The sequence below is a fragment of the Lonchura striata genome, chromosome 8 (genome assembly GCF_046129695.1).
Source record: "Lonchura striata isolate bLonStr1 chromosome 8, bLonStr1.mat, whole genome shotgun sequence".
In the NCBI taxonomy this organism is placed as follows: domain Eukaryota; kingdom Metazoa; phylum Chordata; class Aves; order Passeriformes; family Estrildidae; genus Lonchura; species Lonchura striata.
In genome coordinates this window covers 24,821,848-24,849,264 of record NC_134610.1, presented here as the reverse complement: position 1 = coordinate 24,849,264, position 27,417 = coordinate 24,821,848, and the positions used below count along the sequence as shown (strand labels likewise).

General features: G+C 40.0%; 1 protein-coding gene across 3 annotated transcripts in view; it reads left to right on the top strand.

Annotated features, from left to right (window-relative positions):
- Positions 1-27,302, top strand: part of RAPH1 (Ras association (RalGDS/AF-6) and pleckstrin homology domains 1) — a 150,777-nt gene extending 123,475 nt beyond the window's left edge. For all 3 annotated transcript variants that reach the window (XM_021531344.3, XM_021531343.3, XM_021531342.3), the window contains exons 5-14: positions 2,298-2,375; positions 3,730-3,889; positions 4,907-5,028; positions 6,615-6,680; positions 8,076-8,219; positions 9,411-9,521; positions 12,247-12,345; positions 12,943-13,063; positions 14,642-14,784; positions 19,327-27,302. In XM_021531344.3, coding sequence (XP_021387019.2) covers positions 2,298-2,375; positions 3,730-3,889; positions 4,907-5,028; positions 6,615-6,680; positions 8,076-8,219; positions 9,411-9,521; positions 12,247-12,345; positions 12,943-13,063; positions 14,642-14,784; positions 19,327-21,294 — 3,012 coding nt within the window. In that variant the 3' untranslated portion in view covers positions 21,295-27,302. The remainder of the gene's footprint in view (positions 1-2,297; positions 2,376-3,729; positions 3,890-4,906; positions 5,029-6,614; positions 6,681-8,075; positions 8,220-9,410; positions 9,522-12,246; positions 12,346-12,942; positions 13,064-14,641; positions 14,785-19,326) is intronic.
- The last annotated feature ends 115 nt before the right edge of the window (positions 27,303-27,417 follow it).

Sequence of the window (27,417 nt, the reverse complement as noted above, 5' to 3'; positions counted from 1 at the left end):
ATAATTTTTTGCTCGTTGAAACCGGTTATTCTGATAATTGTAATTATACTTTGTTTTGAGATTTTTAAATTTAAACTGATTATGTTAAACTCTAATAAAGTATAAGGAATCCTAATGGCTGGACCCACATTAAATTGAGTAGGAAATGAAAAGTAATTGGTACATATTAAAATAGTAAGTCCTTAAAATCTTCTTTGGTCTACATACTTATCTATTTTCCAAAGCATTTTAAGGAATGATGAATTATAAACTTTGAGGTCACCAAAGATATTTTAGCTGTATTGGCACAGGTATATGAGAGGCCACAGCTGCTTGTTGCTTGCCCTGGTGTTGCTGCCTGTGCGCTGTGGTGGGCAGGTGCTCCTGGGGCTTTGCATTGGTGTACAGTGAAATGGGCTGGAAAATCGTGCTGATTGGATTAATGAGCAGCTTTTCAAAACCATGAGTTACAGTTTCCCCAAACAAAATGAGTCTTTTGCTTTTGCTGATTTCATGATGAACAGGTACATAGCTTACATAGATCACTTTTAGAAACAGACAAGTGTTTCACAGAATCACTGAGTAAGCTCAGTTGGAAGGGACCCACAAGGGTCATGGAGTCTAATTGCTGGCCCTGCACAAGACATCCCGAGGAGTCACCCCATGTGCCTGAGAGCATTATCCAGGCGCTTCTATAGCTCTGTCAGGCTCAGTGCTGTGAAGCCTCATTTTTTAGTAACAATTTATTTCTACATGTTGAAATAGTTAATGGTAAGAAATAGGAAGAATAAAAGATTCTTGTTATCATGCCATGGTTTGTTTTTCACAGAATGCTAATCTGATTTAACCTTTCTAAGCTCTAGGACAGCACTGCTATTGTGAATAAAAAGCCATAATTCCCTGTAGACTCATAAATGCAATGTTCCTGGGTAATTCAGTGCCCAGATAAGGTTTCAGGCTCACATTATTTCTGCTTGTGTCAACTTACTGGTTCATTTTATTGGAAAGAATTATGTTTCAAAGCAGCATACTGGTCTGTTCAGCTGATGTTTTTTCTGGTGCACGGGATGGTCACAGATGTGAAGGATGAAAAGCTACTAAGAGTGCAGTAAATAACAAGGGAATGTTCTTTAGCAGTTGATATGAATATTCGTAATTTATTGAGAAGCCAAAACTTAAATTCTCTGGATTTCAGAATAGCTGAATCTTGACTTTTACAAGAAAAGCAACCATCTAAACACATGGTAAAGAAACTATGAATTACGTTCAGAGAAGAAAGCAATAGAGAACTAAATGTTTATAACATGCTCAGTGTTGTGATGAGATGCGGTACTTTGTCTCTGGAAAAAATATTAATTATTCTTTTTCAAGGATACTGAATATTCTGGAAGGGATTTGTGTGGGTTTTAATAGACTTGTTTGTGCTAGAGATTCTAAAGTAATTATGGTTTTAAATATTAATTGCAATGAAGATCCACAGTTGAAGATTTTGAAAGTCTAAAAACTGCGTATGTCATTTTTGAAACAGTGGTTGCTTTTTAGCTGCATATTTCAAATGCAATTTCAACAAAAATATCTACTCTTTAGAATTTAAAAATCCTTATTGCTAGTCTTAAAAAGACAGTTTTCTTTAGCATCAGCAAATAGATTTAAGGTACCTGCATTTTTAATGCATTTCCAAATGTAAAAAAATCTATTACATAGAAGAGCAAAAGAATGCTTATTTGCCTTGTGTCTCAAAATACTTAAGGAAAAATACAACTTGGATTTAGTAAAGACAAAGCGAGTTTTCAAACTTCTTACTGCAAAAGGATTTAACTGTTTAGAACTAATGCATGTAGTATGGAATCCTATTTATAGGATTTGTTTACCTTCTTTCTGTGTGCTGTTAAATTCGGATATTTCTTGGCATGCTGTTTGCGTTTTGTGTTGATCAACAAAAAATCTATTGGCTGTACTCCACTGATTACACCTGCTGAATATGTGTTGTCCCAGGCTTTGACTGTAAATATATAATATACTAAAGTATTTGGTAGCACAAGGGTATTTAAAGTCCAGGAGAACAGAGAAATGACTATACAAAATACATACCTCCAGTATGTTCCTTTGGAGTTAATGGCAGTTGTGTCTCTAAATATTAAATAGGAACACTTTTTATCTTAAAAAGTAATAGTTTTCATCATCACTAGGAAATAGTTGAAGATTTATAGATGAGCAAATAAGCATTTCGGTTCATTTTTTAAAGCATGGTAGCCTCAAAGCCACTGAAACCTGACTGAAGTTTGTGTTAACTGTAATTGTGTGTTGTGTCCCTCTAGGAGGAACAGGCTGCTAAATTGAAAGCTGAGAAGATTAGGGTTGCATTAGAGAAGATTAAAGAAGCACAAGTGAAAAAGGTGAGTTAGTTATACCAATTTATAAGACCCTTATTTTGTTTTTTTCCCCCCCTTGGAATATGCAGGCAAATTTCATTTGTATCTATTACTCTTAAGTTGCCCTTTATAAAACAAGAACATTGTAGTGTTCTAATCTTTAGTGGTAATGTGCTTTCCCATCTAGACTGGACCCCTAACCAGGAGAAGCCTAGGATATGGAAGAACATGATGTTTTTCTTAAGGAATAGCTTGTTTTTCAGCTAGTGCTCATTGAGAAGATTTTACCAACTTCCATTCAGAACTGAAATGAAGGTCCAGCCTCCTGAGATTGTTCTTGTATGTTCTGCAGTCACATGTTTAAAATTTGTGCCTGTTTTCCTCACAGCCTTTTCTTCACAAGTCTTTTTTCCATTATGCATAGCAGGATACAGTGCTAAATGGAAGAGAAGTATTCCAGACTAAAGACAGAGATTACCAAATGGAGAAATTCTACTGCCATTACTTGATGTACTCTCAAAGAATACAGAGTACCCTTAAAATTTAGCATTTTTATTTTATGACAGGAGTTTTCCAGTAGCTTAAAATGCCTTTTGAATTAATTGTTTGTAGATCAAAAGCTGATAAACTGTCTTGGCTGGAAGATGGAAATTAACAAGTCAATTGTACCGGTATATTACAGCTAGTAGGTTTTATCTTTTCAAGCTGAACAAGATGTAAAAATGGAAAAAAATAATGATTGGCAAAAAGAATCTGTTGTCTTAAGTCTTTTGATTGGTTTAAAAAATGACTAAATTTTTGTTTCTGGACAGTGAACTCTTTAAAATGCCTATGAAAAGCCATTGTATTGTAAAATCAGATTTTTTTTTTCCACACTCTTGCTTCATATTCCCCAGAAAAGTAAGGTTTAGTATTGCTATATTTTTTACATAATAACCATTTTTAGGAAATACTATAGGAAGCAGGCAGAAAGCTTAAACTGCACATCTAAAAAATTCTCATTCGTTGTAAGCTTATGCAGAGCTCAAGCTTACATATATCTGTGTTTGTTTCATCTAGATATTGTCTGAAAGACACTTTTATTATCAGGACACTTCATCAGGAAGGATTTTTTTTCCTTCTTAACACAACTGAAGGACTTTCTCATTATGTTGGAAAGACCTTTATATTTACTTTCTTGTGCTGAAGGAGAGCAGTATCTTGTTAAGTGTCTGGGATACAAGTATCTAGCCATCATTTATGACATCTTACATTTTCAGGGAGTGTTTTGATTGAATTTCTTGCTACTTAGAACAAGAAACAAGATCTTAGAAATCTTATTTTTATTTGAAATGTGGTAGATTAATCCTTTTTGTTTTCTTAATTTTCTGCTTAACAGTTGGTGATCAGAGTCCATATGTCTGATGACAGCTCAAAAACAATGATGGTGGATGAGAGGCAAACAGTGAGACAAGTATTAGACAATCTGATGGACAAATCACATTGTGGCTATAGTTTAGACTGGTCATTAGTGGAAACCATCTCTGAATTGCAAATGGGTAAGTAATAATTATAAGCATTTCTAATTCTTATTCATTGATGCAGCAGTAGTCTACATTCTCAGAATTATTTGAATACTTGTCTTCATAATGTTCATCATCCTGTTCATTAATGTAGTAAATGCTTGCTTCAGAATGATCTGAAAATTCTACTTCAATGTGTTTAAAAGGATGAGAAAGTTGGTCTAGTACTTTCCCAAAGATTTCTTCTTCTTTATTTTGCAATGAGGATTTTCAGCTATTTTCTACCATTTCAATAAATTTTCCTCTTTTCTTTACTCTGTTCTCTTTTGTCTATTTTTAGTATTCTGAAGTTCTAGCACTAGCAGTAACTTTTTAATGGAGAGTCAAAGTTCAGAGCTTTGACTGAGAACCAAAGATCTCAGAAGCTGTTGTTGGTACATCATTTATTGAGCAACAGAGATCATAGGAAGTAGACAGTGTCAATTTTCAGACTTCTTTACAATACGTGTACTAGCTATGGGTATTCTGCATTTCAGAAGCATTTTGTTTTCATTCTGATCATTGCCCACTACTTTTTGATACTTTATGAGTGAGATAATCATTGGGGATTTAGAGAGAAGTTTTGTGCCAAAAAAGCTGCCCAATTCATTCTTCTGGGAATTGTGTAGACCAGAAAACACATAAATGTGGTAACCTTCTTATTTGTGCTCATAAACGTTGAAGTGTTACCATTTGAGTCTGCAGTGTTCCTGTAGGATGGTAGGCCTTCTCAGATGAAAAAAATTAAAATATTTCATACGGTGACGGAACTATAAGTTTGAAGATAGGGGAAGTCCATGATGAATGACTGGATGTAAAAAAATTAAGCCAGGAGTGTCTGGAAGTGGACTAAGTTCTTTTAGTCTCTTAGCATAAACTTCTTCCCCACTGTAGTAGATCTTGAACTCTATTTTATCTGCATATATGCCTTGTCTCTTGGAAATTACTACAGATTAGATTCTATCACAAAATGTGACAGATTCCAATGTATTTGCTCACTTGTTATTGTTGCAGAAAGGATCTTTGAAGATCATGAAAATTTAGTTGAAAATCTCTTGAACTGGACAAGAGACAGTCAAAACAAACTAATGTTCGTGGAACGTATAGAGAAATATGCACTTTTCAAGAATCCACAGGTAAGCCTGAGATTTGTGCTGCATGTGTGTGTGGCTGATGGCAATTTCTTAGTTTTTTGGTAGCATTCATTTCCAAACCTTCATTTTGGTGGTTGTGTATGTGTTAAAATGCCAGGCAACTTTACACTTCAGCACTATGCACATCCACAATGTTGTTGACACAAAGTCAATCCTTAGGAGACAGCCTTGAGCTGAAGCAATCTGTTTGCTAATGTGTCTATGAGTAGTTTTAATGCACATGAAGGCAGGCAGTTTCCAGGGATTTACAGCCATACTTAGTGCTGCTCAGTTATATAAATATGCAAGAAAGGTGTTGACAGATATTGCTAATAGTAATGTCTCTCCACTGTGCATTCTTGGATTGCTGTCAAGAAGGGGAAGACAAAATCTAAGGGAATAGCTACTCCATGGTTAAATGACAAATGAAGAGAAGATTGTGTGCCCCTTCCTGTGGAAGTTGGGACCTGCCTATATTCACCTGTGTTTCCTGCTCCCTGGCTCAGAAATAAAAGGCCCTTCTTCATCTCAAATAGCCTCTAAGATCTCTCTTCTCTCAAATGTTTGCTGCAGACCTGGTATAGCGGGGGAAAAGAAACAGAAAAGCAGAAGTTGGCTCTTGGAAGAATTTGCATTGAAAATTCACTTGATCTCTGTCCTAACTCTTACCTCTTCCCTTTTGAGTTTTACAGATTGTTTTTATATCTGTATGGCATCTATATACTAATTTATTTGATTTAAACTGGGTATCAGTTTTGCATGTTCATCCTATGGATCACCAGTTTACTTGATTTTATTTATTTTAAGCAAGATCTGAAAACCAGGTCTTATGCAAGGGCTTTGCACTGAAGCAGCGAAACTCTACATTCTTTCTAAAAGTTTGTAGATTATAGATTTACTCTCAGTACATATAGTAGGCACTGTCACAGGAGTGAGGTACCAGCATAAATCAAATATTTATTCTTGCTTTAAAATATTGAACTTGTGAAACTTTGTGAATATTTGGTTTTTTTCCAGTATCAGAGCTAGGGGTTAGGAAGATGCTTTTCTTTGTCCCAGTCTTTCCCAAACTGAGTAAGAATAAAAATCATACTAAATAAAATATTGTGCCTGTATATTATTAAATTCCTTTTAAGAAGTTGGCAAGTATTTTATTTAGTAATTCTTTGTGAAAATAAATATTTCTATGCAGTAAAACTCAGACCAAGGTGGAAAGAAGTACATTGCTTCTATGTGTGCTTCTTTGAATGCAGAAATGATGACGGTATGTAACAGATCTCCAGGGCTTTCTTATATTTTTATTGTGGTATTTACAAGTTCATAGTATTTTCATTTCTGGATGCTTTGTAACAGAGAGCTGTTTGATCCTTGGAAAGGCAGGATGATGTTATGAGGCTATTAGGTAAGAGTACAGACTGGTATTTCTGGTAAAGGTGATTTTCAGTTACTTCAATGTATTATTTAGCAGTCTGTGAATTTCAATTTGTCTACAAAGTTTTGTTCTTACTGCTACAGAAAAGTAAACAAGAAATGCCATTTGGCTTGATTTCAGAATGCCTAAAGAAATATTAAACTTCATTTTGTTACAGAACTATCTTTTGGGGAAGAAAGAAACCTCTGAAATGGCAGACAGAAATAAAGAGGTGCTGCTAGAGGTAAGAATTTCAAATCAGAAAGTCACTTTGGAGCTTGAAGACAAACTGCTAAAGGTTGTGGTGATTGAAATTGATGGACAGAGCAGAATGTAATTCTGGAAGACTGAATGGAATGTGTTATATTTGAGATAGATGTCTGTTTTAATATAACTCTGTTTCAGATGTGATCAGTTTAAATAAGTTTCTGTACTTAGTTTAGTAGCTGAAATACCATACACAGTGAAAATCAAATTGAGGTTGCCCCTTGCTATGGCTAAAACCATTAATTTCAAGTTGAAATTTGGAGGACTGTGACCTGTTTTTTTGGCCTGTGGTGGTAGAGAATTTTTACTAGCTCTTCCCAAATTTTCATTTCTACAAAATTCCTAGAGCATGGGTCTGGAGACTGGTTTAAGTTAATATTTCAAATTTTGATAATAAGCAAAGTAGTATTTTTTTTTTCAATTACATTTTAAAATAAAAAACCGAAAATACTGAATTTTAAGAAATGCATGACAGAAAACTAGTTATTATCAAACACGATAACCAGTTTACAGAAATAAGGGCATAAAAGTGTGGAGCAAATAAAGCACACAGTAAATATAGCCTTCATAAGCTGAAAACTAAATATTTTTGTGACATGGCTGAAGTGCCATGGGTTCCACTTGATTTCCAGAATAATGATTATAATTTACATAGTCATCCAAAGGTAAATATTTGGGGTATTTCATTTTGGATTAAACTTAAAACAGTTGAACTTAGAAGTAGCCTATGCGTGTTATTAATATATTGTTAATATGGGTTTTAGTAAGTGTTTGTATGTATACTCTGGATGAAAAAATTGTTCGAAGCAACAGCATGCAGAGAATTGTAATTCTGCTTAATTCTTTATGTCTTCTAAGTTTATTCATAAGTCTCTGTGCTGCATATTAATCTGTAGTGTATTTAAAGCATTTGCTTTTCTCTGCTAGTTCTTTATAAATAGAACATTAGCAGAAGTTGCAGTGTTGTGGGCAGTTAGTAGCAGCAAAGTACTCCTGGAATGAATTGCAGCTGTGTCTGATGGATGCACAGTTAGGTTTGTGTGTGCTTATACATATGAGGCTATATGAGGTGATTTTGTGACCTTAAAGCCATTGGGGGATCTGTTACTGAGAAGCAATGGTCAGAAAATCTTTACAGTAGCTGCTAATGATTTTTTGTCATTGTTGCACTGAGCACATACTCAGACACCTATCATGCTTGTCTGAATTACCTTATTGCTTCTGTAATTTGTCTGCAGTTCATATCTCATGTGAAAAAAGAGCTGTCCCTGCTACAAGTGCATTCCTTGGATAAAGAATTTCAGTTATTCAAAACAAACCACTGCATGCTCTCTGTTCTGTCTGTTTCCCAAACTGCTCTGTTTATTGGCAGGAATGCTTCTGTGGAAGTTCTGTAACTGTGCCAGAGATTGAGGGAGTTTTGTGGCTGAAAGAGGATGGTAAGAAATCTTGGAAGAAACGTTACTTCCTTCTTCGGGCTTCTGGAATCTACTACGTCCCTAAAGGGAAGGCGAAGGTATGCTACTTAAAGCAATTGCTCTCAATTGTTTATTGCTGGTAAACAGTGCACACAAGAGTTGGCTTTAAATTTTGGCTTAGCTGTGCCTTTCTAAATCCCTTAATTACAAGGCTGGCTTTATCATGGAAATACTGTGTGAACTTTTGTGGCAGCACTTGATGAGAAGGGTGTAATCCCAGTTTAAAAATACAATAATAAAGGGGTCTGCTTTTTGAGTTAGCTTAGGGTTAGGTGTTGAGAAATACTTGAGGAAAAGCTTTTGGTGGAGCTAAGAAGATGGTCTTTGCTCAAGCAGAATTTGGATGGAGGACCAAATTGCTCTGCAAATGTTGATCATGAAGTATCAGACCAACTCCACAATGTCTACATAATTTCATTTTGTTTTGTTAGTTCACGTAAATGTGATTCCTTTTGGACCAATTGCTGCTATTATTTTTTGAAACTAGTAAATGTAATTCCATTTCTTCAGGATCACTTACTGCCATTCTCTGTATCAGTAATGCAAAATAAGTAGAAAGACACTACAAATACATTACAGCTTCAAGGCTGGACTACTGTGTGTTCAAGTCATCCATGAATCCATCAGTCTTGACAGCATCAGATGATTCCCAGTACAGGAAGTCCACCTCCCACACATCTGGGAATGAAGAGGAAATCTCTATCGGCACAACAGCTCCCTTTAGAGCTGAATGCATGTCAGATGTTCTTTCCATAATCTTTTGCTTCATTAAAACAATCTGTTTGCGAGTAGCCTGTTGAAATTCTTTGCCCTACACTCAATGCCAGACATCTTTAGAATTCTACTTACAGTCTCACTGGAATTTGGACACCTTGATTATTACCAAGGTGAAATATAACCTACAACTGATAACTTCCTGATCAACCAATCATATTTACTTTCTCCTGATACTTGCTCTGAGTGAACAGTGTAAAGTGTTATCAAAAGGCAAAATGCAGACAAAACGCAAAAACCAGACTGAATTTGGTTAAAAATCAAGATGTGATGAAAGAGTTTATGCATAGCTGTATCCTCTTCTTGTGTTGGTAGCTTTTGTATCAGATTGAAACTAATATTTGACCTTAACTAGACCTTATATTAGTATTGGATCTTAGCATTAGACTGATTGTGTCAGTGTCTGTGGATTTTTATAAAGATATTTTGTAAACGACCATTTTTGTATTTACTAGGTCTCACGGGATCTTGTGTGCTTTCTACAGCTAGACCATGTCAGTGTTTACTATGGACAGGACTACCGGAACAAATACAAGGCACCCACTGACTATTGTTTAGTGCTAAAGGTAACGCTGCAGCAGTTGGGTATACCTTTAATACTTTTACTTGTTCTGAAACATCAGCTGCTTTTAATCTGATTTTCCTCTAGTTCTTGTATACAATGTGAACAGTTAGTGAACAGTTGTTGCCTGCTCTCTGTGCTGGTTGTGGCTTCATAAATGTTTTCATATTGCCCTGAATTGTTTTATTTTCCAGACTGATGAGTGCCAGTCTATGTAATTGTTCATTACACTCAAAAAAACACTGAAGTCCTCTTTTCCACTTGGCAACTCTATACCTTACAACTGTTTAGGTTCAGAGATAATACCCCTTGAAATGCTAATTCCAGGGAGTTATCTTCTCCGTGTAGGTGCAGAGTAATGGAGAAATTAATATTAAAGAATCAAAGATACCTGTTATGGACCAATCTGAGGGAGAAGGGATGTTTTAAAGGAGGCATCTTCTGAGTATAAATGACAGGTAGAAAGAACAAGTAGCAAAATCTGTTACAAAACCAGTGAGCTGATCTTAAACAGATCTAATAACTTGAGTGCATAAAGTTGTTTTAATTGAATCAACACATCTCCTAGTTTCTGTTGACTCCCACATAGTGTTCAGAATGGTGTCAGCTCCTGCAAGATAGCTGGGTACCAAGCTATTTTAAAACAGGCTTTCACACTGTGTTCACAGCAAATAACATGTCTTGATGGATTTGAAATGGTGCCAGTGATAAGAGATGGTTATGGTTGCATTTTTTCCCTCCCTGCTCTGGAGCTCATGTGGAGTTGTACATGTCAGTACGTTGGACTGTTTACTGTGCCTGGAGTGCGTGGCTGCCTGTCCACTGCCTGAAAAAGGATTTCATTTTCCAGTGGACAGGGCAACATGTCTTGCAGCCCACCGAGGAGACACAGAATATTAAATATGGGACATGATATTACTCAAGAAAGTACACAGCCGAAACTGGAAGTATTTTCCATATTCTTATAGGTCACTGAATGCAAACAAAAATGTCAGTATTTGTAGGTGTATATAAATTCCTTGAAGTAAATTGATTTTTCTACTTACATGTCACTTTTCTCTATATCATTTGGACAGGTTAATAGTAAATTATATTTTCAGACTTTTTGACTACACAAAGTAGATTTAAAAAAAAATTATTGCCATTCTGAGCATAAAACTTAATGGCAACGTTACTGAAGACATGAAAATGTGTAGAAATTGTCCCTAAGTAAATTAATGGGGGATAGATCTAGTTGGGTAGCTTACACAAAGTGAAGCTATATTTTCTATGTGGAACTGATGAATCTCCAAATTATTGTACTAAGCAGGATTCAGTTCTGCCTTCAGCAGTTTTTTATAATGTTAGATCAATGTTTTCAGTTAGTACTAATATATAGAAACCACACAGTTTTTGTGCCACAAAGGCTCACTAGGCTAGGAGGTATCTCCTTTGGGACAGGTGAATGGCAAATAGAAACTGAAGGCCCAGTCTCTACTGATATCCAGACTGGATTTGTCTTTATCTTCACTGCTTTATTTATATCAAAACTTAGTGTGCTCACGTTAGGTGCTGTACTATTGTTCAATGTAACATTTGAGTGCTACTGTACAAAGTTAACTCCTTGGTCCTAAATGTCAGGTTTCTGAGAAGTTCTTTTATTTCTATATAACCAAAGTTTTGAGCAAGTCCAGACAGAAGCTGGCTTGTTAGCAAAGTAATTGCATTTTCTTCTAAAGACTCTTCTTTGTTATACAATATGAATGTGTTGGTAGTGAACAATGAAAACATCTATTATTGTAAGTAAATTTACTATATATATTCTCTTTATGGACAGAAACATCTTATGTTCATTTTAAAATAATTGTGTTGGAAATTAGAATTTTAGAATAGCATAGGATAGAATATTCTGAAAAAAATTTGAAGTTCTTTGACATATGTTTCAGACAGTCTTCAGTAAAACTTCAATACCTACAATCCTCTAGCAAAACTCTGTTGTGTCACTGAGCTGTAAGCTAACAGAGGAAATTATTAGAACTGGGCTATTCAGTTACCCCAACAGCTGGGAGACCTGTAACTCCTATAGCATGGACAGGAAACAGCTGAATAGTCCATCCAGAATGATTTCCAATGTCTGATTTTTAAAAAACATGTGTTTGTTTCTTGACTGCTGAGTTGATAAATACAGTGCCCTTACATTTTTTATACATCTGTGTGGGAGCAGCAAGTATTTTTAGATGATAGCCCTGTACCAGTAAGGTGAGAACCTTGAAGGCTCTACAAGCTGAAAATGGAATTATGCTTAACAGCATGTCATTTGGGGAGTGTCTCACTTAAGCCTGCAAAGACTGAGAAGACCAGTGTGTTTGTTTTCCTCTAGTTTGGGGGATTTCTGTGTGAGAGAAAGGTGAAATACCAGTTGTCTTTGTCAAGTGGTGAGTCAGTCTGTAGGTACAGAAGACTCTTGGTGGGTAGAAAGTACTACAGCCCTAGAATAGTGAAAGACTAGCCTTTTCTTAGTGTTTGAAATCAGTGTGTGCTGGACACAAACTTCCAAATGTGTAAGTCAAGCAATCCCCATTGATATTCACCTCCTGAAATATTCTGGAATATTTTTAAGTGGGCTTAAATACTGATTACTGTTTAAGAGCTTCCAGCATTAGGGTTTTCTGTATAGACATCAGAAAATAAATGCTTTTCTTGCATTCCTAGCTATGAAAACATTGATGAGAATGTACAATTTTTTGCAGCATCCTCAGATCCAGAAGAAATCCCAGTATATCAAATATCTTTGCTGTGATGATGTAAGAACTCTACACCAATGGATCAATGGCATTCGCATTGCTAAGGTAACCTCCAGGTAGTCTTACACTGTTGTCTTGAGTAGTTGTCATCACTTGCTTAAAACCATTTACAGTTACTTAGCAAAATCTAACTTCCCTCTGTTTAACTATTCTGAACATGAACTGTAAAATCTTCTTACATTTTTCATTCCTTAGCAAAATTATTAGGCTTTTTTATAATAATTCAGTAATTGGGCCTTTTCTTCTTGTTTCTGCTGCACTCCTGTCACATGACACAGTTCTGACAGCATAGATTTTAGCCAGCTCCTTTCAGATTTTTAGAAAAACAAGGCTTATGGGAAAAGAGAATTTAGAAAATAGAGCTGATTTTCAAGATCCTCAGCTTGTCTTAGTTTATTCATTGGGCCATTTCTTGCTTGACACTGTCTTTCTAGCATAAATAAATTGTTTTTCTTTCTTTCAGCAATTCACTAATACTATTAATATTCTCTGAACTACTTACCATAGAGCCTGTGTTGCTTTGGGGGAACTGGCAGGAGGAAAGATGTAATAGAGAAGCCAGAGGTGGAGCTCAACAGTCTGAAAAGAGTGTACAGCCTCTAACAATATAGAGTTGTTAAACTTGTTTGTGATTTTGCTTAGTACGGGAAGCAACTATACATGAACTATCAGGAAGCATTGAAGAGAACAGAATCAGCATATGACTGGACCTCCTTGTCTAGCTCCAGTATCAAGTCAGGCTCCAGCTCATCTAGTTTGCCAGGTAACAATGTGGTCTATCTCACAATACAAAAAAGTCAATTGCCTTTGTTATCATCTGCTGTCTGGATGCCTTAAGAGAGGCTACTGCAGAAATGGACTGTTTCTCCAAAGTCTTCTATGCTATGTTCATAGACTTTATAACATTCTGTACGTGTATATCTATATATATATATGCATACAGATAAAAACCTATTTTGCTGTATTACTTGCAGTGATGTCTGTATTTGAAATATGCAGCAGTTTCTTGTTCACCTCCAAAAAACAATGTTTTTCTTATACTGAGAGGAGGAAACATCATTTCAAATTCCTGATGCCTCTATGTTCACCTATTTGAAAAATCAAATCTATATTGTAATGATGCATAGAACATATATATGTAGTTCTCAAACTGCTTTGTTGACTGAAATGTTTGAAATTGGAAAATGAGAACTAGACCCTGCCCAAAGGCAAAGATCTAAACTATCTCTTTAGAGAAAACTTTGAAAATACTGTTTATGTTTCCTTGTCAAATTGTGCATGCCTGCATTAATGTGCTCCTGTTTATCTGTCAGCAGAACTGGGGCTGGTTTCTTGTTGCATGTAACAGTTTAACAATTGATAAATAATTTATACAGTGTAATTTCATTGTTCAGAGCTGACTGATGCTTTGGTGGGTCATTCAGAACCTTCAGGATATTGAAAATTAACTATTGTGTGAAGGTGTTTTGTCTGCCACAGATACAGGTTGGGAAGTAATGCTACTGAATTGGACAGGTTCAGAAAGTAGCCTGTAAGAATGAGCTAAGCAAATGCAGCCTAACTGGGAAGGTACCTTGTTGTTTCAACTGTGTGGCATAGCAGTAAATTCTTGGTTACTGACAATTTGTCCATCCAAGCTGGGTGTTTTTCGGGGTAAATGTGAATTCTTGTAGGGAGCTGAGCCACAGCTCACCAGCCCAGCATGTTCTGCCAAAGTTGCATTCCAGCCTGTGCCAGAATACTGTGGGATTACACAGAAGGCAGGTGCCAGGCTGAATAAATTGGTCTGACTGTGCCTGCTGCTGTCTTGTCAAGACACCCTGTGGACCCAGAGCATCATTTATGTTGGCTACTTGCAGGATGCACACCAGTCCTTCCCTTGTGTTGAGGAATGGGTTGTTTGAAGCAGTGTCCTGCCTTGGCTGGTGCAGTTTGCCTGTCCACGGCCTGTGCCCAGGGTCCATTTTTAAGGTTGTGCTGGGGGGGAGTGCTGGAGAGAGCAGGCTGCATGCACTACATGAAATGGGGCTTTTCCCAAAGTGCAGGGATGTGGCATGGTTCAGAACCCATACAGCTGCAGTGTGATTTTACTTTGAAACCGATCTCACATGCTGTCATCCTTGTGTAGCTTCAGGTTCGGTTAATACTGGGCATCTGCTGCACTGCTTTATTTTCCAGATGGTAATGGCTTGGATGTGAGCTACAGCTTATGCAGTCATTACTGGGAGCTGTGGCCTCTGGGGACATGTTTAACAAGTCAGAGTTGCATTATAAGCGTATTGACATTACTCTTATATTCAGAAACATACGCTAACTGTTCCTTAACTTTTCTTCTGACCAGAATCTCAATCAAATCATTCTAATCAGTCTGACAGTGGAGTTTCTGACACCCAGACAGCTGGACATGTCCGTTCCCAAAGCATTGTCAGCTCCATGTTCTCTGAAGCCTGGAAACGAGGCACTCAACTGGAGGAATCCAGCAAGGTAACAAGAAGACTTTAATTTGAGAGCCAACACCCAACAAAATGTATTGAGACAGTGTTGTACCTATTCCACCTCTGTCTTGAGTGGCATTTCTTCTCTGTTTTATGTGGTTAATTTACACTGCTATATAATTGGTTTTTAGGATTCACTTTTTCAGGTAATTCAGCCCTGCAACTTTCTGTTCTTTATTTTATTTGTGTGCATAGAAGTTTTTTGTTCTTTGAAGGCATTATATAGCCCCTCTCACGGAGTCCTATTTACTAATGTTGAATGAAACAAAATAAAAAGATAAGCTGTTAACACACTGAATGAAATTCTTTCACTAAGATCTTTCTCCAGTTAAGTAGCACATCTTTCCTTTGTAAAGATGTGAATAACTGGGGCCTGAAAGCAGGTGTATATATATTTTGAAGTACTTCAGTAGTTTTTACTCAAAAGTGTTCTATTAGGTGGAAATAGAACCAGTAACCTCAGATACAGTCAAAACTAAAGTACTGACATTATCAGCAGTTGTAGTTTAAGGCAGATGTGGTATCTCCTGTTGCTGGTAGAGAGTTACAGAAGACTTTGACCCATTGAGGCTGGGGTTCAGGTCTGTTGTGATTTGATTAGTTTTCTGTTCTTTCTGTGGTTGACTGTTGTAATTCCTGGGGAAGATTTCCACGCAGGGGAGAAATTCTGCTGAAGCTGTCTGTTGTCAGGTTTGAAGGAATCTCCAGGTTCCTGAACAGCCTTGATGTCATTAACTGCAGCAGCTACGTGTGGAAGTGCACTATGAGAAGTTGTCATTACTTCTGTTAGTTCTGAATCTTCCCCAGACCCCAGGTTCAAGCTAGAGAAAGAAGCTTTTTAAAACCAAAACCACAGGCCAATACACCTGGCACTGGTGCTTCAAATAAATAACTAAAAATAAGATAACACATCTCCATTTCAAATGAGAAAGCATATGGCAGTGTGAAAGCTGACATGGCTGCATCCTTTGGGATTCATAAATTTTCTGCAATGTCTGCTGGCTTGGAAGTTGTCTGATTCTAATGGTAATATAGTACTCAGTCCAGGAATGTAGTTTGCTAAGTTTTGGTCCAAGTTTTCCTACTGCATGAGTGCAACACATGGTGCATGTCCATTAGCAGATGGCTTCTGTGTGGGGATAGGATGCATCATTTCTGCAGGAGTGAGCTGCATGAGATGGGGTATTTGCTAGCAGGTATCCAACAGAGGTGAAAGACTACTGCTGTGAGAATGATAATGTTACTGTTCCCTCAAGTTTTGGGTTCAGTGTAAATCCTGCTGCTACTTTGTGAGATTTTAAGCAAAAGTTTGAAGTTCACTACCTTGGAGTTACTGTTCTTCTTTATCAAGTCTGTAGTGCTGCTGGCAATTGCTCAGCTCATTTAAACCCCAAGAATTTCTATGCTACCTGATTCAAGCCATGGTAAAAATAAAATATTCAGAATGCTTCCTGCATTGAGAAAGCTATCCATGTACATGTATCAAAATTTCATCAATTTGAATTCCTTTCTACAAATCCAAGAAAAGGTATATTTCTTCACCTTATGCATAACACAGGTAAATGGATTGCCCTAAAACTTCCAAAGAATACAAATTAAATGAACTGAACAGAAGCTGTGTTAAACAATTGAGTACATTGGTGACAAATTTACTTTCAGAGAAACTACAGTGTAAATCTGGCCCAGGGAACTTGAATAACTAGGAAATCAGACCGGCAGTGGATCATGTTAAACAGTGTGGCAAGAAAGGTGACAGTAGTGTTCAAGAATTGTAATTTACGTGGGAAGGTGTTACCGGTGATACTGAGACGTGCTTTAGACAGATTCGTCTCCAGTTACCTCAGAGGCAGCTTTGCTACAGTGCTTTGGTGTCAAAGCTGGCTTAAGAAGTTCATGTGGGCAGGTTGCAGCCAAGTGGCAGAACTTTCCTGCGTGTCCCTTCCCCTTGTGCAACAGCTCTCTGCCACCTTGTCAGCCTTGGCTCCTTCCCCTGGGCAGGCAGGGCAGAACAGAGCATGCTGTGTTTCAGCAGGGACATGGTGCTCTTTCCAGCCAGGGTGTTGTGTTAGTACCTCACCAAATTAATAATGGGTGAGTTCTGCCCACTTTGCCCTCATTTACCAGTTGCCAGTAACTTCCCAATAATTTCTTGAAGTCAAAAACATACTGAGATTTCTAGAGATCTGTCATATTTGACGTGAATTTGCTAACCAGTCCAAAAGCATGGGAAAAGAGATGGCAAACAGTTCAATTGCAAGAGTTTGTTTTCTCGGGAAAAAATAGCTTAAAAAAAACCCCAAAAAACCCCACAGTTTATATAAAAAGAGATCCTATTGTTTTTATAGCATTTTTTTAGAGTTCCAGATAGTCATGAAGATGCATGTTACAAATAGGAGTTGCCAGTATGCAACAAGTAATTTCTCAAGGTACACAGAAGGACATCACATAACTAGAAGGACAAAAAAGGACAAATTAATCTCTCTCAATGTTCTTTTGTAAACAAAGTATCACAGAATACGTTTCTGTGATACTTTGAATATGTTGACATTTAATTTGATTATGTGGAAATGGGAGGGGCTCCCCCTCCTGAGATGCCCAATAGTCTTTTATCTGTCCTGAGTGTTTAATTTGTTCACTGTGAAGATGACTGTCTTCAATATATATAAGGAAAACACCACCCTCTTTAAAATACACGTAAGATTAAGAAAAACTTTTCCCAAAATGCAGATAATCCATCTGCTTCATATTTTGAAAGATTGCTCTTTGCCTAAAGAAAACTTTATTCATTTGTTCGTATTTGGGCAGTGAAGAGCTCATTAAGTCTCATTTTGCTTGTCAGATTTTGAACACCTTATTTCAAATGGTATGCTACAACAAATACCCAAATACACGCTCACTGTGTCTGCTTTAAGGGACAAATTTAAGATTCCCCCAAGGTCTTGCCATTCAGGGATAGCTATTCTGTTATGCCTTCATCTCCCTCTCTGTCTGTTTTATGCTGCCTTTATTTTTCCTGTTGCCTTTTGCTGTCTCAGGTGTCAAAAGTGAAGCTCAGCACAACTAAGGGCAGCACACCCATGGTGCCTTATACAGGGCATAATTAAGGTCAGGTGGTGCTAATTGAAAATTTATTAACCTGGGTGACTGGGAGAATGGTAATTTACAGACTAACACTTGCAAGAGATCAAGATTTCTGTTTTGTAATGTGAATACCTTGATTTAGTTCCAGACCTGTTAATATTCTTGCCTTCCAGACCTAATGTGACAGGTAGAGGCACACCCCATGTTTGTCATAAAATCACTGTTTATTGCTTCTCACTCTAATTCTTTTGATGGCATTCTGCACATACAGACAACTGTGCACCTGTGTTTAGAACAAAGCAATATGTAAATGTGCTCTTCCTGTGCAGATAAGCATAATTGGGCTTACTTATTGCAAAGTATCTACTAATAAGGTATAGATATCCAGTGTGGTCAGTCACCATGGTGGTGGTGTATTTCTAATGCATGTTTCTATGCTGCGCACTGTGAAATTCACAACTTTGCTTGTAGCCAAAACACTTTGTATTAGGAGGGTGTCTATAAATTTGAGTAATGCAATTGTCATTTTAATTTTTAAGAGGAATGTAAGGCTTACAGTTTTTGAGAAATAACTTGATCACAACATGAGTAGACTAAAATACTGCCTGCTGCTTTCCCATTGATCCTTCCATTAGTCAGCTTTTCCCTGTTTTGTTTTTTTTTTTTCTGTATAACATATGAGTTGCATGTGTAACTTTCCTTTCTCAAGTTTACTTTGTTTTGCAGATGTCTAAATATTTCCTTCTGGGTAAATTTTCTGGGAAAATTTGGTTCTTCTTCTTTTTCCCTATTTTTTCCTTGCCAGTCTTGGATAGTAGAGCATGTGAAGGAAAAATATCTCAGAACTGTTCATGTGCAGAGCTTGCTCTTAGTGTGTTTTGGAGCAGTTCAGGATTTCTGCATTTTGTAGCACTGAAGAATGTAAGGCCTGAATGGACAGGTATAAGGATTTGACTTGCTCTGGGAGGCTGTGTGTGGTTTGATTCCAGTCGTGATGAGCTGCGATGTGTAGAGAGTCTCTGGCTCTGCCTCTGTCGTGGCCTGGGGTGCTCTGGGGTGGCTCTGTGTAGGTCATTACGCTTGCCCAAAGCAGGCCAGCAATTCTCACTGGGTCCCACTGCCTGCCCCAGAGAAGTAACAAGGCTGGTGAATTTTCCCTCTGACAGTCAGCTTCCCTTGGAGCAGAGCGGGCTCCACTGACTTTTACCGGCTCCTCTCCCAGCCTGCCCATCCATCCCCTTGCATGGTCCAGGCTTGTCAGTGTATGGAATTGTCTCTTGCTCCTGTGTTTTGCTAATAATTCTTGCATGCTGTAATCTGCCACCTAATTTTTAATGTTGGGCACATTTAGACCTTGACTTTATAATCTCTTTGTCTCTCTCTCTCTCCCTCCTTCCCTCTCTCTTCTTTTTCTCCCTTTCCACTTTCACTAAAAACCCCTTCCCCGTAGGCCCGGGTGGAGCCTGCAGGCCGGCCCTTGGTGTCCGTGGCAGCCGCGGTGTCCCCGCAGCCGAAGGCGGTGACGCCCTTCGCGGCATCGCAGCCGTCCCCGCTGCCGCCGCCGCCGCCGCCCCCTCCGCCCCCGCCGCCGCCGCCGCCGCCGCCGCCGCCCCTGCCCAGCCAGGCCGCGCCGTCCGCGGGCTCGGCCGCCACCCTGTTCGTCAAGTACAGCACCATCACCCGGCTGCAGAACGCGGCCCAGCACGGCGGCCCTTTCGCCAAAGCCCCGGCTGCGCAGCAGGCCCCGCCGCCGCCGCCGGCCTCGGCAAAGCCGCAGATCCCGGTGCCCCCCAGCGGGGTCATGCCGCCGCCCCCGCCGCCCCCGCCGCCCCCCACCCCGGGCTCGGCCATGGCACAGCTGAAGCCGGCACCTTGTGCCCCCTCCGTGCCGCAGTTCACGCCACCACCACCGCCCCCCAAGATACACCAGGTTCAACCAAATATAAGCCAGGCAGCTGCTGCCTCCTCGTTGCCACCGCCGCCTCCTCCCGTGCCTGCCCCACCGCCGCCCCAGGCACCCCCAAAGCCTGTCATGGCAGCTCTGCCCCCTCAGCCTAGTGGGAAGGCAGCGTCACCAGGGGTCACACATATCACTCCCCCTGTGACTGGACCCTTGCCCCTTGCAATAAAGAAGCAACCAAGTGTCACTTCTCCCCAGGTGCCTCCTCTGCCCCCAGCCCCTCCTGGCCCCATTCCCCCTGCAACATTCCCAAAGCAGCAGAGTTTCTCAGTAAAGCCTCCTCCATCCCCTCAGTCCCCGGTGCCGTCGGTGGTGAAGCAGATAGTGAGCCACTTTCCCCCTCCTCCCACGCCACCTGCCACTGAGCCCCAGCCTCTGAAACCCCTTCCGCTGAGTGTGGCTCCTCCACAGTCACCTCCAGCAGTGAAGGCAAAGCCCAAATGGCAGCCTGCTGCTGCTCCTTCACCAGATTTCCCCCCTCCTCCACCAGAGAGCAGTTTAGTGTTTCCTCCTCCACCTCCTTCCCCAGCTTCCTCTGCAGGTTCTCCCCCACCTGACAAATCAGGGTCTCCAGTCAAAAAGGCTGCCAAGACATCGAGCCCTGGAGGGAAGAAACCACCTCCAACACCTCAACGCAACTCCAGCATCAAGTCCACAAGCTCTGCTGAGTACTATGAGTCCAAGAGGCCTTCAGTGGACCGCCTTGTCAGCAAATTTGCACACACCCCAGAGTCGTCAGGATCTCCTTCCAAGGAGTCATCACCTCCTCCAGCCCCTCCAAAGCCAGGAAAGCTCAACCTTTCTGGTGTGAGTCTGCCCATTGTCCTTCCACAAGGTGGGATCCCAGCCAAGGCTTCTGCTCAGAGTGTGTCTGGAAAGGAACCTGTGGTTGAATTCCCTTCACCACCATCCGATTCAGACTTCCCACCACCACCGCCTGAAATAGATCTTCCTCCCCCTCCAGTAGAAATTCCATCTGTGTTTTCAGGGAGCACCTCCCCAAAAGTTGCTGTTGTAAATCCCCAGCCGCAGGCGTGGTCAAAACCACCTGTGAAAAAAGCCCCACCGCCCACACGCCCCAAGCGGAACGACAGCACCCGACTGACACAGGCGGAGGTTGCGGAGCCCCCAGGGTCAGCTGGCCCACAAGTGCCCACCTCACCCAAGTCCAGCCTTAGCGTTCAGCCGGGATTCCTGGCAGACCTCAACCGGACGCTGCAGCGGAAATCCATCACCCGGCACGGCTCCCTCTCCTCGGCGCGGATGTCCAGAACGGAGCCCACGGCCACCATGGACGACATGGCCCTGCCTCCACCCCCGCCAGAGCTGCTGGCTGACCAGCAGAAGACCAGCAGCTTTGGGGGCAGTCATATATCTGGCTATGCAACGTTACGGAGGGGGCCGCCCCCCGCACCGCCCAAAAGGGATCAGAACACCAAGCTGTCACGGGACTGGTAGTCAGTCCCCAGAGCCAGTGCTCTCCATGACTGGTGGGCTGCTCTGTGATCGGCCAGCCCACGATCCCATGGAGAGGATGTGGGGATGTGGATGATAGCCCCATTAAAAGAGGTGATCTCAAACAGCAGCTATGGCTAAATGTAAAGACATTCCCCTTTCATGACTAGGTTAAGAAAGATGGGGGCTTAGGGGTGTTGATACTTTATTGGGAAAAGTGGGTGGAGAGGTATTAGTTTCATTCTTTCAGTTTCTTTTACCCTTCTTATGGATTGGACCAAACCCCCATTTTGTTACTTTTTCTGCATTTAGGGGAGGGGGAGGGAGATAATTTTTTTGTAGTGTCTGTCCACGTGAGACATGTTTGTGCATGTATTATAAGTGTAGGTATATAATATATTGTGATATATTTCGTCGCAATTATAGAAGATAACCAGAATGTTTTTGTAGAACCGTATTTATTGTTTCAGTCAGTATATTATCTGGAATCGGACTCTAACTGGTCAAATCTTACCATAACGATGGAGATGTAGGGGGCACTTTAAAGAAAGGAAATAAAAAACCCAAACCCACAAACTTCTCAGCAGTGGGTAAATTCTACAAAGCTGAGTTGTTTGGCTGGTAACTGTACGTTGTCCATTGGTTGAAAAGTACAGATGCAACATACCAAAACATTCTGGTCATAATACTACTGAAAATGAGTATGTTCAGAGGAAAGAAATAGATTTTATATATAGTGGGCTGGAGTGAAATATATTTATACTATAAAGAGCCTCCCCCTCCTTTCAAATAGTTTAAAAATATACACTGATAGAAATTATTTCAAACTTATTTGTCCATGCAGTTAAGTAGGATAAATATATGTTATTCCAAACCATTATGCATTCTAACTGATAATAGGCTCAATCATTTGTTTCTATGGCTCAAGATGAATATATTTGTGTTAACCCCTTTTGAAAGCTGCCAGGACTCCTGCAATCGAAAATCCTGCCAACCCCCAAGGCTGACCCACGCCAATCCGTGAGCTGTCTGTGTAACTCTTACTCTGAATGAACAGGTAGGTTTCTGTAGAAAGTGCTGTGTGCTCACACAGGCATGCACAGTGTCCAGTCTCGCCTGGTAAAATGTAGTGTCTTCACAAAAACAAGCTCTGGAAATGTGTGAAGAAAGCATTGTTTGTAATTGATTAGAAATTGTCAGGAAACTTTTCCTTCTGGAAAGAGAGAAGGGAGCAGCAATTTCAGGACAAGCAGAGTATGAATTCTCTCTTTTCTTTGGCCTGCCAGAGACTGTGACCAGTGCATTAACCTGTTCATTACAAAGTTGCACTTCTAGCAGTCAAGGAAGAAGACTGGAAAGAAAACAACCTTAAAGAGGCAATAACATTTGCTAGGAATTTCATCTAAGGGCCCATATGAGTAGAAAATAGAGTATTGGTTTGCTTGGTTTTTTGTTAGTCACCAATTTACAGTCAGTCATCACATCAAGCACGACAGTCCTTTTCCTTCAGCAGCTACAGTAGCTTGATTGTACAGTCTTACCCACATATTCAGACCTTGTGATAAGGTAGTGTAAGTGGTCTTATGTATCATTGCACATTCTTTGCAGGGTGGTGGGAGAACAGCCTTTGTAAAACAACTAAAATACTTGGACTGTAACTACCCCATCTTCAGCTGTTACAGCTTCTCTTGTCAGCACGGGGATACTGTCAATACGTACTGTCAATAGGCTCATAGGGCAAATAATTTCACCGTTTGCCTACTTTTTCTCCAAAACCAAACTTTAAATGCTTTCTTTTTCCCAAAGAATGAAACAAAGACAGCAGCTTGATGTGGCAGTATCCTCACATTGATGTAAAACCAATATAAACTAATCTCTCATGAAAGTAATTCAGGAGAATAGATTTTAAAAATATAGTGACAGTGTCCCCCATTCCTTTTTTTAATGAAGCTTTTTTTTTTAAAGTCCAAATAATGAAATAAATGTATTTGTGAATATTTTATGAATAGGAAAAAAAAGTTTTACTAATTTGAGGTGGAAAATTACACATCTATAACTATATAGTTTTAAACAGGTGCATCATGAAAAGATAAAAATTAGTGGTGCTGTCTCTGCTGAACTGTTTCATATGATTTTTTAAAAATCTATTTCAGCACCTCTGGAAATTGTTTTAATATTTCAGACTAGATTTTTTGAGCAATAAGAATATATACCATTATGTGCATTTTTAAAGCACTGCTATGGAAAGGCACTTTTTTGTATCTTTCAAATTGTTCACCAAGTTTTGTTTCTACTATTTTTGTGCTTACAAAGTGTCCTTAAAAGCATTTGCATTGTTGATTTTAAGTATGCTCAGTGTAGCTGGTGACTGAGGGTTGTTGAGCTATACTGCAGTTCATGGGTGCTGTAATTTTCACATTGCTCCTCCTGCTGCTTTGTCCTGTGTGCAGCTCCTGGGGCTCAGACACACCAGAGGGCAAAAGGTGCTCGCTACAGCTGTAACTGCTCGGCCCTTAGCCAGGATGGGGAAGTGGGCACATTCTTTTACTCCTGGCAAGATGCACCTGGGCTGATGCAACGTGTGCTCCCAGGTGAGAGCAGTCAGGGAATTCTGCTTGCCCCACCTGCTTTTCTTTGCTCCAAGACAGCCTCACTGGTGTGTGTCAGTTCCAGCCCTTTTACTTTAGTTCATTCAGTGCAGGTACCTCTGGGCTTTGGACTTGGCACGTCAGTGTTTTGAGTGCAATTTCTTCAGAGGCCTTTCACCTTTGTTCTCCTTTTCCTGTGCCCACATTTATTTCCCCAGTATCTCTCCCTAGGCAATTAATCCATGCTTACTACTGCAGGCTGCTCACAGCTGTGTAGCTCCTAAGTCTGCAGCAAAAAGAATGAATGTCAGCAAAGGTGGCACCCTGTATTCCTTCTACTTACAGTTTCCTTTCTAAGGCAAGTAGTGCTTGCTTTCTCTCAGCTGAGCATAGAAATTTGGCTAGTGTGGTTCAGACAACCTGGTTGCCTTTTCAGGCTATGAGTTACCCCCCACTGTAAGTTGCTTTTCCAGTATATTTACTGGAAAACTGTCACTGTTTTGCGACAGTGAATATTTTCACCTTACTTTGCAAGTAAGTTTCCCCCCGCATGTGTAATTGCAGCATAATATTTATTAAATCAAAAAATTAAGGGGCTGGATTTCAGACACCCAGGAAGAGGCTTCCTGCTACAACCATGGGCGGTAATACTTTTTGCAGTTTTAAAATAGGCATGTGAAAGCTGAGTGTTCAGACTCCAGACACAAAAGTGCTTTGATCCCAAAATACGCAGGGTGTACGGGTGGAGTTGTGTTACACGAGGCAGAGCACAGGCTGGCCACTTGTTAAGGGTGTCAGGGGACCCTGCTGCAAGGGCAGCTGAGAGGGCTCATCTGTGTTTGTTAATCTTCCACACTGGATCTTCATTTCCCCTCTGCTATGCAGCGTAGCATCCACCTCTGAGTACCAGAGCCCTGTTCAGCCAGATGTCTGTGCCTGCAGCCCAGGTGTAGAAAGCAGGGAGCTATTCTCAGACACTTACATCACCATTCACATGTTGAGGAGTTGCTCTGAAAGGGAAAACTAGGCTCTTCTAGCAGCACTAAACTTAGATGAGAAGTTACTTTTAAAACCAAAAGAAACCACAGACCAAACAAACCATAGGTATATCATGTTTCACGTGGCTATGCTAGGGGTCCTGTTTAGTCTTTTAACACGTGTAGCCGGGAGAGGAAGTTGGGCAAAAGTGTCTGAATAATTCTGTTATTTTCCATGGAAGAGGAAGTTTCGTGCTTCAACCTGCACAGTGGTTTCCTCCAGTAGCAAGCCACCCCTGACTGCTCTGACTTGGTGGTGACCTCAAAGCCAAAGAGCTCCTCTCCTGAGCTTACTCTGCAGTTATCTGCAGGGCAACAGTGAGTGACACATCAGGGAAACAAAGTGCTGGTATCTGCATTATTTGGTTTCAGGTCTGCAGGGAGAGGAAGCAGTTTTTCCAACAAGTGCATTTTAACATTTACTGTTCTTGGCTTGCACATTTAAAGGTTTTCTGATTCCTTCTTTCTGTGCCCTTAGGCAACCAGATAAATCATATCAGCTCAAAGATAAAGTGTGGCTAGTTTTCCTCTCAGCTAAATTTCTTTTCCCCCACAGTTTAAGGAACCAAAAGTGCCATTTCAACATCAGAAGGGCAAAAAGAAATTTTCTGCTTTTTACAGAAAACAGCATAGAACCAAATTGTTTTGCTACAGTGGTACTATCACAGGTAAATTTGTTTCTTATTCAAAATAAGATTATAAGTGGCTCCTAATACAAGTATTATTTCACCTAGTGTCATGTTAAAATCAATTGCACTTCAGAACAGCAGTTTGAATTCCTGGCAGAAGATAGTGAGGATGAAGCCAGAACGTGGGAGTTTGGTTGGTTGCTGGGTTTATTTTCCTTTAGCATTACTAAGGTGTAGATTACATACTCAGTCACAAGTACTCCTCAGCTGCAGGTGAGTCGTACTACTTTGGGGCCCATTTGTGGCACCTGGTGTTGAGCTCTGCATTCATTCCCTTGCACTACTGGGACAGACCAGAGAGAATTTAACACTACAAGGGACAGTTTCTCTTGGATATTTTTCCCACATGCTGGTGGGGTTTTAAACTTTATTTTGGAATTCTGAGTTTGTCTTAAGCTGAGTAATTTTCCTTTCTGAATTTTCTGTCCTTCAGTGAAAAAATGCCCATGAAGACTGACCAAACCAGGGTTTTGTTGCAGGGGCAGCACTCACTAATACTGTGACACAGGCTTGGTCTAATTTTGAGACGTTCAAGACACTAAACAGCAAACGAATGTGTTGAATAACACATGCTAATCCAGCACCGTGTAAATTAATCTAATTGCTGCTAACCAACCACGGGGAAAAGAGTGACTTGGGTCATGATCATTTGGTGCTCTGAGGCACTTGGAAGGGCAAGGACCTGATGAGCTCTCTGCTCAGCAGATGGATCTTGGGTAAAGGGGAGTTAGAGAAGGTAGAAGACTTGGAAGAACAGGAACTAGTGCTGGAGAAATGAATGAGAGGGACCTTCAGTAACAGATTGTGGACACTACCCCTCCTTATTTAAATGCTTGAAGGCAACTTGCCTTTTAGATTTTTGAATTTAACCGTTGGCTACAGTGGAAAATAATTTTCTTCCAGCTTTCCCGAGATGCCACAGATGCATTCTGAGCTAAATTCCAGGTATGCAGATATATGTACACCAATCTCTTTTTGCCAGGGGTCTCATACTGCCGATCTCTAGCACATATCTGGTGAGAGAAAAAGGTGCCACTTGTAGATGTTGTGTGTCCCTTGCCTTTAACCAACACTGGGAACTAGGTACACACTTGCAAAAGACAGTTTAGCAAACAAAGCTGTGCCCATGGCACCCTGCTGGCTGATTTGATGCAGCACAATAGCACTCGTACTTCTAAGAGAAAAACTGTATGTTTTGTTGTAAGTTGTAATTGGAAATCTTAGGCCTCCTATTGGACTGCAGTGGACCAGAAATGAACTGGAGCAGCAGTTTGGTTTATGGCTTACACTAATTGTTACCAGTCACTGGGAATATTTTGTATAATACTGGAGATGCAAGTGTAAGAAGTGTCATTGCAATGATGATTTGTCTGTGCAGCAAACTTGTGCTGAGTGCTGTAAATACATTCATGTTTACTGCTTTACAAAGAAAATTGCACATTTTATCTTTCAATGGGATTGCCTCCCCTCTTCTTCCCTTTCCAAACAGGAAAAAAAAAAAAATCAAAGCTCTTTTAGATTGATAGCACCAGGTTGGGGGGGAGCTTTGCCATATTATAAATATATATAAATATATGTATAAATATACTTTTTTAAGCATGAGAGAGGACAAAAGAAATACTACATTATAGAGTACCCAATATAGATCATTATATAATGGAATATGCACAATTCAATAAAGATGTAGTTAAATTTAATACTCCGTTTTAATCCTCTGTCTTGCAATTTTCCTTTTTCATGAGCTCAGACCTACACTTTTTTCAGGTCTTCAGTGGTTCCTCTCAGTAGGGGCCAGGCAGCTGATGGCCTGCA